The 12,873-nt window shown below is 37.3% G+C and overlaps 1 protein-coding gene across 12 annotated transcripts in view; it reads right to left on the minus strand.

Moving 5' to 3' along the window:
- Positions 1–889: 889 nt before the first annotated feature.
- Positions 890–12,873, minus strand: part of LOC134220973 (regulating synaptic membrane exocytosis protein 2) — a 191,027-nt gene continuing 179,043 nt past the window's right edge. For 8 of the 12 annotated variants that reach the window (XM_062700135.1, XM_062700136.1, XM_062700140.1 and 5 more), the window contains one exon: positions 890–5,504. In XM_062700135.1, the coding sequence (XP_062556119.1) occupies positions 5,336–5,504 (169 nt within the window). In that variant the 3' untranslated portion in view covers positions 890–5,335. The remainder of the gene's footprint in view (positions 5,505–12,873) is intronic. The other 4 variants (XR_009982145.1, XR_009982146.1, XR_009982147.1 and 1 more) reach the window with 2 other exon arrangements.

The raw sequence follows: 12,873 nt of genomic DNA on the forward strand, positions 1-12,873 counted from the left end.
GGACAACAGCCCTCCAAAGATGGTGTTCGCTTCCGATCTGGCAGGTACAAAAAGGCGCGGAGCGCATGGAGCGAGGTGGGCCAGGTACATAATGACTGGCGATCGTGGAGCGCAATCGAGGATGGAAAGATGGCCTCGAACCGTGTATTGTGGCGTCAAACTGTCGATTCAGTGTTATCTGTTTAGATGTAAGCTAAATAAATACAGTCGCTTCTCCACATCTCGATATTGAAGGGACCATCGAGATAGGGAGAGATCGAGGAATGGAAGAAAAATTGAAATGGGTACTAGATCCAAAAAAGCTCGTTGCTATGAAAAACGACAACAAAACAAATGTCGTTTCCTATTGTTGATGTGTTTGTTATTGTTCAAAGATGGTCTAGTAGCCTAAAAATTTGAACATATCGACATAGGGAGAGTTGATCCTGAACAAAATTTGATCAGAATACATCGAGATAGAGAGATATCGAGATAGGGAGGTTATCGAGATGTAGAATGCCCAAATGTATGTAGATTGAAGGGACTGAGGAAACCATCGACATAGGGAGAGATATCGAGATATAGAACATCGAGATGTAGAGAGTCGACTGTAAAATGAACTTGTAAAAGATTAAATTAGGCGTCAACAGTAGCCTTGCGAGCAAAGGTGTAGTATTGCCAATCCGGAGAAGCGAGTTCGATTCTCGGTCTGGTCTAGACACCCTGGACATAGTGTATCCATTGTACTTGCCACACAAGATACATACTCATGCAATGGCGGGCATAGAAAAGCTTTCAATTGGTAACTGAAAAAATGCTAATAGAATACAGGCCAAATTGAAATGGTATATTTTTATGGGCACACCTAAAAACTAAAAATCAAATAGAAACAAAAGCAAATAAAAACAAATTTTTTCGTTTTTTTCAATTTTCACAGTTTTATTGTCGTTTCTCGACATTTCCTTAGCCGAGAGGGGATACATTTTTAATATATATTTTCAGTATATTTATATATGGTAATAATAATAGAAATTTTAATTTACAATACTCTCTTGAATTATGTTCATTTTTTGTTTTGTTTCCTTTGACGCACTATTTTACTTGACCCTAGTTCTCTTAATAATTTACTTAGTAATCGCGGGTTTCTTTCCATACTCTCTGATCATTTCAATATGTATATAAATAAGTGTAATCAAATCAATATTTTGGATTGGTTTTCTGTTGTTTTTCTTGTTTGTCTCTGGTTCGCATTTTGTTTTGAATAGTTTGCTTACTAGTACTTTTCTTTTATAAGAAAATAAATAAAACTTATCATTTATCAATTTATTCAAATATGTTCATTCTTCTTTCAGCGCTTTTCACTCTCCATGTCGTTTCTTGTATCCTTCGGGTTGTGTATGATTTTCTCTCAAACTGTTCCTCTAAAAGTAGCACTTTTAGTAATGAAATGACTGAATCAAGTGATCATAGCTTTCTTGAACTATGAAGTAAATAGGTCGTTGCAACTTTTTACATTTCGCATGAAGTGGTTAAGAAAAAGAGAATTGCAACAAATGTACTCATCTGCTCGAATTGATTGGAAAGATGTTTGTGATTAGTCCAAATCATATCCGAAATCTGAATTAAACTTCAGAGGAATCAATTGAGGTAATAGCGAATCGATTGCCCTTCCTGATCGCTGCCATTCAGAAACAAAAATGTTGTTTCAGTAGGACTGACAACTAAAATAACTACTTTCAGTAGGCCATTTGTTATCCGTATTCTAGTCCTCTAGATCTACAAAATAGCATCTTAAAAAATGGTTTCATTCATCTTTTCGATTCCTTCCCAAGCGTGCACCTCTCCTTCCAATGGTTATATTCTAATGAAATGTTGAATGAAAAATTAAACACGTGGGAATAAATAGGATGCAAGCTCCAATACGTGCGCTGTACCTTCGAAGCCTTAACGCAAAATTTGTCGGGAGGCGAATTTAGTTTCTCTCTGTCTAGTATGGAGATAATTTTGTTAAATCTTGAAAGTGTTCCAATAGCATTTACAAGAATCGATGGACGGATCAGAGATGCGCACAAAAGTTTCAGAGAAGTTCAATGGGCAACACTCAAATTTAATCATTTACACTTTTTTGGTCATTATTTTATTTGCGGAAGTAAATGTACAATTTCTACGTGCCTTATATGTTACCACCTGAAAGCATAAAGTGAAACTTCGTTGTTCTAATTTATATATGCGGAAAGTTCGACGCAAACAATCCTTGTTTCCAGTTAAGAAGATTGCCCTAATAGCTATTTATTATACTGTCTGAGGGATTGTATCATGCAACTGATTGAGTAGTGTAATTTGATTAGGAATTTTTGTGTTAAATTATAGAAGGGATCTCCTTTCAACCAATAAGCAAACTACTTCAACATGTTATAAAATCTGCTATACTCAACTAATTAAAAACTTCAGTCAGATAAATCTATACAACAAATCAAACAAAACATTTTAACTAGTATGGTTACTTGATTGTTATAACCAAAAAACCTTGTGGTAAAGTTTTGGTGATATGACCTTCGATAACGCTGCAGTGAATGCTAAAAATGTAAATTTTTTGGAATGATGTGTTCGATTTTTCTCGTAAAAATCAAACGCGTTTTGATAAGCAGCGTGCTTTGAACTATTCTGCGGCCCCATGGGATGCTGATTACTTCGTCCTTCATGATTCCTATGTTCAAAAGCTTTGGCTGCTGATTGGTGATTTTTTAGTCTTTACATTCATCTTCCAATGACCACAATTTAGATTTAGAAAAATATGTTTTTTGAATCGTGTCGCCACTTCTCGTCGAATTCTTTTATACCAGTTCTTTTGTTGATAAATCAAATTTAATGTCAATTCCCAATAAGCCTTCCTTTAGCGGTAATAAGTCAAATGAAACGTTCGCGTTACTTGTTCTGTGTTGCTCTTGTGTATTTTTATGTCAATTAATTATTAAAGTTTCTTATATTAAAGATATGGTTTTGGCTTGTTTTCATTTAAAGATAAATATTTTATTTTTAAGGTTTTGTTTCGCTTTCGTGAAATGCGTTCCGATGCACTGTTTTTTAATCGATACTACGAAGCTCTGTGGAGGTAAGGACGCGATTACCTCTGCAGAATGGTACCGTTCGATGATCATCAAGTGACATGAGTTGTACTTCAACAGCACGCCATGGCATATGTTTTTGTTATCCGTTTATATTTGGTTGAGGGATATTTTACGCATTTGACGACAGTTTGTCTCGATGTTCATGTTGTTCTTAATTACGAAAAGAAAACATTAGTAAGAAACATCGTTCAACTTAGTATTAAAAAAAATCTTGGAAAAAGTTATTCAAAATTTTAAAAAACATTTCTTTAGAGATTAGATATCGTGACTAGAAAATAGAATACATGTCAAATCCATGGGACAGTTTTTGATGGACTTATAAAGACATTAAAACTGCTGCGGAGTGTGAGTTCGATAACCACTTCAGTCGTAAATATTTTGTTAGGAAAAAAATGTTTAGCAGAACCAATGTAAGTTGCATGCTAGACCGCTTGTAGTGCTTCCTTCAAAGAGTAAAATGCTCACTAGATGCACAAAACGTGTAGTGTCTGGCTATGTTCAAAAAATAAAAGTTTCTGTAAAAAACAAATCAATAAAACCAATAATCAATTAAATAGCAATGACTATAGGATACCAAAAGGGTTCATACTACCGGCCAACTATTTACAGAAGAGCAGTTTGGTGCAGCTAAAAATCCAATTCGTTGATACTGATAGCATTGCAGCCACCACACGGCCAAAGAGAATTGATATGTGAAAACGACTTTATGAATATCGGTGACTTACGGGACTCAAACGTATTTTTTCTCAAGAACTGCTCCCGACCTTTTAGAAAAGATACATTCGATCATGAACGAGTAGTTTTAATAAGCAGAACTCAAGGACAGTTTTCACCGTTTGTTCAGCCAAGACAACTGTAATAAATTGTACCTCTAGATTATTAATTTATTTGCTCCAAGTCACGTTGTAGCCAGAATGTCGAAACATTCTATTGAAGATAACTGTCTTCCCTGCATCCATTGGTCGAGATAACGAGAATGCGTCCCAAAGGTATTAAAAATTAAATGAGACTTTATTTCGAAAAGTGATCGAAATTGGAGGCTTTGTCAACGAGTTATTAAAGCCCAAATCTACCGAAGCATTATTTGGTTTTCAACCCCAGCCTGCAAACAAACTCTTACTTTTGGCAGTGTGTCCTTTTGGTGATCCAATCTCAAAAGAGGCAAATTCAGCATTACTAAACGAGTCGAACTGTCATACATGCTACTTGTAACATCATTCGAGCGTGCTGTGCTGTTATCGATGACACTCTGCACTGCTCAAAACTGCATCTTCTCTGGGCCACGATGACATCGGTTTCGCGTAATTTGGTAGGAGTCTAAGGCAAAACTTATGTTGAATTTATTTGTTTAATTTATACATCGCTCCAACTTTAGCCTTCAGTTTTTGTTTTTTAGCGTGAGTACATGAGTGCAAATCTTCGCTCCCATTACTCATGTAGGTTTTGTATTTTCTTTAATTTCAATTCATATTTACAAGATAACTTCGCATTCGATTCTTTCTATTATGCGTTAGTAAATTTACAAATTTTCTTTGTTCAATGAGTTATATTTAACGTGTTTTTTCTTCATCATGAAAAAGTTTGTTTTCCTGTTCCATACCAGCTGTACACTAAGTGGCGGTCGCTTTGTTTTGTTTGTTTTTATTTTTCTTCCTATAGTCTTATGAGATTTTATGTGAAGTAGGAAAGAGAAATTACATGAAAATGCGTGTTAATTTGGCGAAAATTATCTGAGAGGGAACGAATGTGTTTTACGATAAGATACTTTTGGTTGGATCTACAATTGAAAAGAAAAATGAGAATAAGAATGACGTAGTTTAGGATCGTATGCTGGGTTTATTAAGTGTCAAAAGTTTTGTTTTGATAAATTTATTGATAATAATTAAATGTTCCTTGTTGTCATAAATATAATGGAAGGCTTGATTATTTGTTCATCTTTACACAAAGTAGTTATGCACTTGCTTTGTTATGAATCGTCTGATGTTGTATTTTTTATGATTTGTATCATTACTGTTTTTTGTTTATTTTTAATATTAGTTTTAATAAATTCACAGATTTGAGTTTCATGTTTCCTTAGATGTACTTTTGCTTTTTTAATAAATACGCGAAAAATCTGAAAATTGCTCTCGCTCTCCGTGTTCGTGTGTGACTGTGTTTCACTTTTTTTTTTTGGTTTTTGTTTGGTTGCATATCGCTTTCACCCACGGGTTGAATTTGTTAATTTGTTTTTAGTCTAGTCTCCTATACTGGAACATGTTGCCGTTACGGTCGGTATTTGGCTTCCTAGTACTAACTGATGTGGCTTGGATTGTACGAAAAATAAGGATGCGGATTTGGTAAACCAGATAGTAGGTACGCCGATGAAACTTATGTTGAGGTTTATCAAGGTTATTTTTACTGCAATGGAACGGTAAGAAGGTGATAAGTGTTGGTTAGCGACGGGAACATATCGTTATACATATGCAAAACAGAAAGCTAGCGAATCATGGTAATTGTACTGTAGTATAGATATTACCGCTGTTCTTACATTTGACATTATCAGATTGTGAATAAATTCAAACTATCCAAACATATGATTGTTGTTCAATAATATTCCGAATATAAATTTACTTAGTTCGGCTAAGAAACATCAGCCCAACATTACACAACTCAAACAACAGAAATGGAATCTAAAAATGATATATTCAATACTGTTTATGAATGTATACGAAATAATGATGAATTGATCAAAAGTTGAATGGCATTTCTAATACGACGAGCGTACAAACGGCTTCTTAAATCGTATTCTATGTGTATTACCAACACATCTGTGACACGTGTAACTGGCAAAAATATACTGAATCATGTCGTATGAAGCATAGATCAAACAGATGCAATCACCAAAGAAACTGTTTATACGGAAAAGAGCCATTCACAGATTCTCAGTTCTCTGAAAATATAAGGCGCAAGTAGGGATGAATCGATACAAGTAAATAAGATACTTGATATCCGATACCAAGTAAGTATCGAATTAAAGTAAGTACTTGAATCAATCGAATACCCAATTTAAAATCTATTGAGACTAATAAATCTTGATAGAAACATTCGTATTTTCTTCAAAATAATCTTCTAAATTTTAGTATTAAATTCGAATAAAAAGTACCAAATATTTTTTCGCGCTCCTCATTTCTTACAGTGAGAAGTGAGAAATGAGGAATGAGAATTGAAACGTCTCTTTTCTTATTACCAATTGCTCACTTTTCAAATGACCTATTCGGCCAATTCGGCAAATGTCCTATTCGTCCAAATGACCCTTTCAGCCAAATGGCCCTTTCGGCCAAACGACCCTCTCGGCCAAACGACACTTTCGGCCAAATGACCTTTTCGACCAAATGACCCTTTCGGCCAAATGACTCTTTCGGCCAAATGACTGTCGGCCTAATGGTCTGTTCGGCAAAACAACTTTCGGCCAAGTTTGGAGTTTTCGAAAGGAAAGTGCTGCGTACTATGGTGTGGCGCATATGGCGGATGGTAAGAGGAGGAGGCGAATGAACCACGAGTTGCATCATCTGTTGAGAGAACTATCCATCGTTCACACCGCGAAAATTGGACGACGGCGGTAGGCCGGGCATAAAGAATGTCGGATAGTAATGCGGTGAAAATGGTTCTCGACTACGATCAAACGAACACAGGATGGCGAGGTGTATAGCGAGTAAGGTGGACCGCGATTGTTTAGCGACGGATTAATGCAGACAACCAACTGAAATATGACTCGATCACTTCTAACAAACTTTTTAATGATGCAGTTGATACTACAACGTTGCACATCGTGGAAGCTTTCGAAGAAGCTTGCCCTTTGCGTTCTGTAAAAACCTCAAGAGGAACCCCGTGGTGGAATTCCGATTTGGCTAAGCTCAGGAAGCAGTGTCGAAGGAGTTGGAATAGACGCCATTTAGCAGGGACGGATTCATTCAAGTTGGCTCGCAAAGCTTACATGAATGCTCTACGATCTGCTGAACGATCCGACTGGAAAAACCTTTGTGCAAATGTTTCCAACTTGAGTGAAGCCAGTCGATTGAATAAAATTCTTGCGAGATCCAAGGATCTCCAAGTTGGCGAAATTCGCAAGCCAAATGGCGACTACACTTCTTCTGACGAAGAAGCGTTAGAGCACTTATTTGATACACACTTCCCTGGATGTGTAGATACAGCATCTTCGGATGTTCCTGATGTCTTTTCATGTAGCTACGGGTCTTGGGCTCAGGCTCGTAGAATCATAACTACTGAATCGATTCAATGGTCTCTTAACAGTTTTGCTCCTTACAAATCTCTGGGGGAAGATGGGATCTATCCCGTTCTTCTTCAGAGGAGTTTTGAGCATATCAAACATGTTTTGAAAAAACTTTTAGTATGCAGTTTTGCAACTGGGTATATTCCCATATCCTGGACGTGCTTCGTATGAAGAAGCAAATAGTTTTAGACCCATTTCTTCTGAAATGCTTAGAACGTTCTATCGATGACTGTTTGGCAAACATGCCTCTTCATGTTAATCAACATGCTTATCAATCTGGAAAGTCCACCGTGACTCTTCTACACAAGGTTGTCTACGACATCGAGAAAGCATTTGCTCAAAAGTAATCATGCTTAGGTGCGTTCTCAGATATTGAGGGTGCTTTTGGCAACGTGTCTTTCGATGCAACATTGGAAGCCGCACGTTGTCATGGTCTACCTAATATAATAATCAAATGGATTTACCAGATGTTTAAAAACCGACATCTCTACTCGACACTACGTCAAGCAGCAATTAGGAAATTAAGTGCCTGTGGCTGCCCCAAAGGGGGAGTATTATCTTCACTTTTGTGGAACCTCGTTGCAGATATGCTATTGAAATTACTCTATAATGGCGGTTTTCCTACCTATGGATTTGCCGACGACTATCTAATATTGATAGTCGGTTTGTGTATTACTACTCTATTCGACCTGATGCAAAACGCTCTTCAGGCAGTTGAAAGTTGGTGTCGCCAATATGGCCTTTTGGTTATTCCGAATAAAACATATATTGTACTTTTCACGGAAAAACGGTAATGATATTCGCCCATTATATCTTTTTGACTCCGAAATCAATGTAACGGATCAGGTAAAGTATGTGGGACTAATTCTTGATTCCACGCTCTCCTGGACACCTAACATTGAGTTTAGAGTCAAAAAGGCGAACTTTTGGTAAAACTTGGGGTCTTAAAATCAAATATATCAAATGGATTTACACAACAGTTGCACGACCAATTTTGGCTTATGGATGTCTTGTGTGGTGGCAAAAGGGTGAAGTGAGGACAATTCAGTCTAAATTAGACCATCTTCAAAGGATGTGCCTAATGGACACGGCTGTTCTTGAGGTGCTCTTCAACGTGGTCCCACTACACATACATCTCAAACAAGAAGCACTTTCTTGTACTTACCGATTATGGGTTCTCGGTTTCATGGAAGAGAATCCTGTAAACCGCAGTTCTACACACACTTTGTTGTTACAACTTATAGTTGATTGGGACAGAACTGTCCTCGCTCCAAGTGATGTCACACTCGTAGTTTTCTTTATAGGAAATTTTCAACACAATTTCCCTCGCGGAATAAGTGGACATCTGATTATTTGGAGGGAAATATGTCGGACAGCATTGTTTGTTACACTGACGGCTTCCTCTTCGAAGGTAAAGCGGGTGCAGGTGTCCAATCGCGTCCCACTCACTGGGTAGACACTGCACTGTCGTTCAAGCGGAAATATTTGCCATTATGTGTGGAGTGCAAGAAACACTGCAGAAACACATAATGGGCAAAGTAATATACTTCTGTTCAGATAGCCAATCAGCTATCAAAGCCCTCGCTTCGGCCAACTCAAGGTCGAAGTTACTAATCGCATGTCGAACTCAAATTGAGGAACTGAAATCAGTTAATACGTTGCACCTTATATGGGTACCTGGCCATTCTTCCATAGCTGGAAACAAATTGGCTGATGAGTTAGCTCGCACTGGAGCATCACAAGACTTTTTTGGTTCTGAGCCAGCTATTCCAATATCTAAGTGTTGGATGAAGCGTTTGATTAGCTCTTGGGCTTCCACTCAGCACAAACGGTATTGGAGTAGTTTGGATTCATGACGACAAACAAAATTGTATATCCGAGAGCCATCTCCGGTAATAGCAAACTATTTAGCTAATCTGTCCAAACAGAATTGCAGTGTTTTAGTCAAGGCCACTGCCGACTAAACTATCACATGGCAAATATTCAACGTGTTGAATCTTTTGTCTGTGATGGTTGTGAATCCGATTATGGAATTACTTATCATCTGATATGTAACTGCCCAATTTATGCGCAACTGCGTTTCCAAATATTTGGTAAACACTTACTAAGTGAAATTTACTACAGAAACCTGAACCTTCAAAGCATTCTGTTGTTCATAACCCGTTGTGGTAAGGAGCTATGAGCTTCTGTACGTGTTGTATACGTTGTATGCCCTCTTCAAGGGTCATTTTCCCCAACTTCCCATGTTTCTCCAATCCATATTCCTTTCCTTTTTGTTCACTTCCTTTTCCGTCAGGTGCGTGATGAGAAAGGCTGTGAAGGCGATGGAACAAATCTCCCGAATTGAGGTAAACGTGCCCCTGGAGCCGACGCTCTGATAGCTGATACCTGTATAAACCAAACAAGTGAAACACGAGCTAGATGATGGTAGCGAGCAAACGCCAAACGCACACAAAAACTATTGGCACCAATGGTTGTTTGAAGGCAAGGGTCGTTTTGCGAAATTAATTTGTCCAAAAGCCCATTGGCCGACTAATACGTTAGGCTGAAATTCGTCTAGCCGAATTCCATTTTGCCGAATTTAATATTTGACAGAAACGGTTATTGAGCCGAAAACTAGTTGGCCGAATAAGGGGCCGTTTAAAAGTGATGTCCACATTCTGAGGGGGAGGGGTTCAAGATATGGTGACAATGCATACACCCGGTATACAATAAAGCGTGGCAGAGGAGGGAGGGGTCTAAAATCTTAAAAAGTAGTGGACGTCATAGTTGAATCACCTAAAATGTTAAGCAGAAGAAGCCATTTCGACAGAAAATGTCGTTTAGCCAAATGAGTCATAAAGCCGTCAATCTCATTTATCTAAAAGCGTTATACGGCCGAAAATGTCATTCGGCCGAACAAGTTATTAAGTCGAGGAAGTGGCTTGGCCAAATATGTTATTTGACCAATACGGTCATTTGTCAGAAAATGCCGTTTTATTGACAAGAGCGTTTCTTCAGAACGAGTCGTTTGGTCGAAAATGTCAATTGGTCAAAGAGGTTTTATGAGTAAAACAACATTTGGCCGAACAGGTCGTTTGACCGAATAGGACATTTTAAGAATAAACCGAGCTGTTTAGCAAAAAAAAATCATTTAGACGTCTCTTATTGTCCATTTCTCACTTATTAATTCTCACAGAAAGATGTGAGTAACAAAAAATGAGAAGATAAAAGTTAGACGTCTCACCTCTGATTTCCCATTTCTCACTTCTTTATTTCTCATTCTGTGAAATTTGATAAGTGAGAAATGAAAAGTAAAAAACGAGGAGCAGAAAGTTCTAAGTAAACAATGAAGAGTGGAAGTGAAACGTCTCATATTTCACTACTTATTAATTACTTTATCCTTTTCACAGTGAGAAGTTACAATAAGAAGTACGAAGTGCGACGCCTCACTTCTGATTCCTCGTTCATCCCTTCTCGTTCCTCATTTCTCACTCCAGCTTCTCACTGTGAAAAGTGTGAATTACTGAGAAGTGAAAATCCTCATTTCTCGATTCTCACATCACACTTTTCACAGTGCGAAATTGGAATAAGAGTAAGAAGTTCGAAATAAGAAGTGGAAAGTAAGATGTCCCGTTTTCAATTCATATATCAGAGAAGTAAGAAGGGAGAAAAAAGAGGTGAATAATGAGAAATGAGAAGTGAAACGTCGAAGTGTTTTTTTCGACCAAACAACTGTTTATTCTCAATTGGTCTACTTTTTTTATTTCTTCGATTTGTTCACGCTTCCGTAAGTTCATTTACCTATTGGTCTACTTTGTTAAACGACCTGCTTGGTCGAATGTGTTACTTGGTCATATCTTTTGTCCGGCCAAATGACATTTGCAGCCATATGACCCATTCAGAAAACGACATTTTCAACCAAATGATGTTCGGCCATAAGTCGTTCGGCCAAATGACATTTTCAACCAAATAATTCTATCTGCCAAACAACCATTTCGGTCAGATGGCCTACGTTGCCAAACGATCCATCCAGCCTAATAACCTTTTCGGCTGAACAACATTTTTGGTCAAATGACCTGTTCGGTCAAACGACATTGCCGTATGTTCTTTTCAATCAAATGGCGTTTTCGGCCAAATGATTTTTTCGACCTAACAACTTTCAACCAGATGATTTCTTCGGTCTAATAACATAATCAGCCAAATGGCTTTTCACGGATACACCCTCTAGCTGAAAATGTACGCTGCTGTTTCCATACCAAAACAATAACAAATTTGTTATCCGTTTCTTATGTATATAGCACAGATTGTAAAATTGTAAAATAGTAACTTGACTAACATGACTTTGTGTATCCACAATGAGCTTCTTTATCTAAAAAAAGGAAATACTGACTTCTCATAGCAAATAAACTTAAATGTACTTATTTGTTAATTACATATTTTACGGCAACTCGGCCGTACGAAAATCGTTTTTTGTTAAATATCGTGGCAAAGATATATAACAAAAAAAAACATTTTTTTGTACTTAGCCTTATCGGATTTGCCAACAGGTTGCATTCGACGCGGAATCCTGTCCATTGCGTTCCGCAGTTTTAAAAAAAATACATTGGATTTTTCTACATTCTTCCTAAAAAAATTTTTTTTCTTCCGGAGCTGAGGCAATGCATTCAAATGAATGCAAATAAATGTGAATTGATGAAAATAACGAAAATAATACACGAAGAAGGCACCATTACTGCTAGGTGGATGATTCTGTTTTTTTATTTCTCGTTTTATTGTCACAGCTGGTTATTTCATTTAATTTGCTTCTAAGAAGAAAAATCAAAATAAGATTTTATTCCGAGGGCCGATAAAGCTAGCCATCCTGAACTCGACCGATTTTTTCCGATTCCGACTTTAAAAACAGAAAATGCCTTTTTGATATGTGTCGTCTTGTTTGACGTACGTAATTGACTAGTATAATATGGTTTCCATTCGCACCGCAGCGCACTTCATTCCGCAGACTCCCAAAATTTTGAAGGTTCTGTATATTCATTCTACAACAATGTTGCCTTTTCAGCTGAAGTTATTCGTACTAAACATTTCTTAAAATATTCCAAAAACAGAAAGTTTACGGCCTTCGACCATATTTTTACAGAATTTTTTCGGTTCATGCACATTGGTGTCGGATTCTACGGGTTAGGGAAAAAGGTTGAAAGACAAAAGGTCGAAAGACAAAAGGTCGAAGGGACAAATGGTCGAAAAGGACAAAACGTCGAGCGGGACAAAAGGACAGAACGTCGAACGGGACAAAAGGTCGAAAGAAAGAAAGGTCAATAAGATCAAAAGGTCGAAATGGACAAGGAACTGAAACGGAAATCTAGCACCAGAGTTGCCCTACACAGTTAACAAAAAACACTGCTCTTTAATTTTCACAATTTTTAACAAATAAATAAAATTCATTCAGTGAGTACAACTAATAGATGGATGTTTTGTTTTCTAAATGTCACTTCGATCTGTCATAATGGTGCACGCCGC

This window comes from Armigeres subalbatus, chromosome 3, assembly GCF_024139115.2.
Source record: "Armigeres subalbatus isolate Guangzhou_Male chromosome 3, GZ_Asu_2, whole genome shotgun sequence".
NCBI lineage: Eukaryota > Metazoa > Arthropoda > Insecta > Diptera > Culicidae > Armigeres > Armigeres subalbatus.